Source organism: Pistacia vera, unplaced genomic scaffold (assembly GCF_008641045.1).
Source record: "Pistacia vera cultivar Batoury unplaced genomic scaffold, PisVer_v2 Contig560, whole genome shotgun sequence".
NCBI lineage: Eukaryota > Viridiplantae > Streptophyta > Magnoliopsida > Sapindales > Anacardiaceae > Pistacia > Pistacia vera.
This window is the reverse complement of record NW_022196402.1, coordinates 304,555-306,809: the sequence shown is the minus strand read 5'-3', so window position 1 is coordinate 306,809 and position 2,255 is coordinate 304,555. Positions and strand designations below refer to the sequence as shown.

Below are 2,255 nucleotides of genomic sequence, written 5' to 3'. Positions count from 1 at the left end.
ACAAAACATGGGTTTCCTGGATACATCAATAAATATGGCTTATACATTGCATGCACATATAACAACAAGAATAAGCAATGATCAACCACATCCAAGAACATCCTAAAAATCAATTTCACCTTCATTCTCAACTTTCCATCACAGTCAATCCAATACTGTTAATCCTAGCCTTAGAGGTGGTTTCATAGCAATCTCCAAAAGAAAACAACATTTTTTATCCTATAAAATAGAAAACATTAAAAACACAACTCCATGGCCTACTTTTCAGATCACTCTCCACTAACGTAGAGCAACACACAACTTCAGATTGTAATGTTAGAGCAACACACAACTTCAGATTGTAATGTTAGGCTAAGGTATTGGGTTATGAAAGAACATAAGGGATTCAAGCAATTAAGAGGAATAATCTTACATTTCATAGAACACAGTTACTCAATACAACTTACTCTCTCAAACCCGAAATCCTTTGTTTTTTTATTTTTTATTTTTATTGTATCACTCTCCCCAACCCCAATTGAATCTGTACCCTTTTCATACTTCCTTATTGAATTGCTTTTTTATTATTATTATTATTATTATTATTATTATTTGGATCAATTAAACATTAACTTATAGAAATTTAAGAAGCATGGATATCACCCAACTTCCGTCTTTTTCCCACACAACAACCCCCAACCGGTTCCTTCAAACATCCTCACAAAGTCTTACACAAATCTTGAAGCCACGCACATTTCACATTCAAAAATGCAGATTGATTCCTCTTAAAAGAAAGTCATGGATAGGAAATGTGTTTAAGGGTTAAATGGGACAAGTTATTACGGGTGAAAGAAAGAAAATTGAGGCTAAATATATATAGTAAGACTCAACTGGGTGACTAAGGATAATAGCATAAAACGTTGGCTTGAAAGGCGCAAACAGTCCAAAGATGGACTAAGTGATTTCTTAAATCATGTTGTGCGCTGAGCTGACTGAAGTGTACTACGGAACTGATTATATCTTGAATAAAAGACCTTCTTCAGCTATGGAACAAAATTTTCATTAAGTGATAAACAAAAATATTTTACACACCATGACACCAACACTCGTCGTTTGGTAAAAGAAAATGTTGCAAGTATCTGAGTCCGTCATCAACATTAACATATCTCCAATTTACAATACTCAACATTCCTACGCTCACTTTCTCAACCCTTACTTTCCCACCATTTCCTCTTCTGCTACAAATCCCTAACTTCATATCTGCCACGATCCCACTTGCCACATCACTCGAACAACACCTTGGCGACGGCAGCTCCTCCGAGAACCACCCTTCAGCTCCTGGAATAAAACTTAACTTCCCTTCGCAATCCATCATCGTAAAAGCACCGCCCCACCCCTTTAACACCACATTCCAAGCGATTTTCACCTCTTCTGATAACTCAACCATCTCTAAACCTTCACAATCGTCAACATTAACATCAAACTTGAACACGCCATTGGCGTCAGAACAAAGTTCATTCACAGGCTTTGCGATGGTAAGGAGTGGGACATTGTTCTTAGTACGTAAGTCGATGGCGAAGATGAGGTCGTGGAGGAAAAGACGAGGTCTAGAAGGGGGTTTTTGGCGGCGTTTGGTGGCGGAGTAGGCGACTGCGTAGATGCGGTGATAGGGGATTGATAAATGAGTGAGTTTGAGGTTAGAGAGAGAAGGGTAATGAGTGGTGCATATGGGTTGCCAAATTTGGTCAGAGGAGAAGGAAATGAGCCAAGACTTGGAGACGCAAGAAGCTATGGCCAGGGATTTGGGGTCAAGGTGGTGAGCAAGGAGGTTGAGGACCTCCCACGGCGGGGGATTAGTGGAGGAAAGTGGAGACATTTGGTTGATTGGTTAATTCAAGAGAAGTTTTGTGTTGGTTTTCTATGTGTAGAGATTGTTGTCAGGTTGAGGAATAATTGTGTGTGGCACGTGGAATGATGTGGTGAGTTGCATGGTTTCAGATTGACACGTAAGATCAAACGGTGTGCGGTTGAGCACCTCGTGTGGGGTACACGTGCATGCTAGTCCAATGCACACGTGCACTACTTAAATGTATTCTTTTGAGTTTGAGCTCAATGATGGAGCCACGGGGAAAATTTTCTTTAATTTGCCTACTTTGAATTAAGATTGAAAGAATTAAAAAAAAAATAAAAATAAAAATGCTTTTGTTGTGAAGTGACTTCATGTAACTATGAGGTGATTTTTTTTTTTTTTTTTAATAATCAAAGTATATGGGGCAATT

The 2,255-nt window shown here is 38.7% G+C and overlaps 1 protein-coding gene across 1 annotated transcript; it reads right to left on the bottom strand.

Moving 5' to 3' along the window:
• Positions 1 to 1,060: 1,060 nt before the first annotated feature.
• On the bottom strand, positions 1,061 to 1,856 carry LOC116108269 (probable F-box protein At5g04010). The gene has a single exon (XM_031394522.1). It carries the CDS (start codon positions 1,850 to 1,852, stop codon positions 1,061 to 1,063), a length of 792 nt encoding a protein of 263 aa, XP_031250382.1. The 5' UTR covers positions 1,853 to 1,856.
• Positions 1,857 to 2,255: the final 399 nt, after the last annotated feature.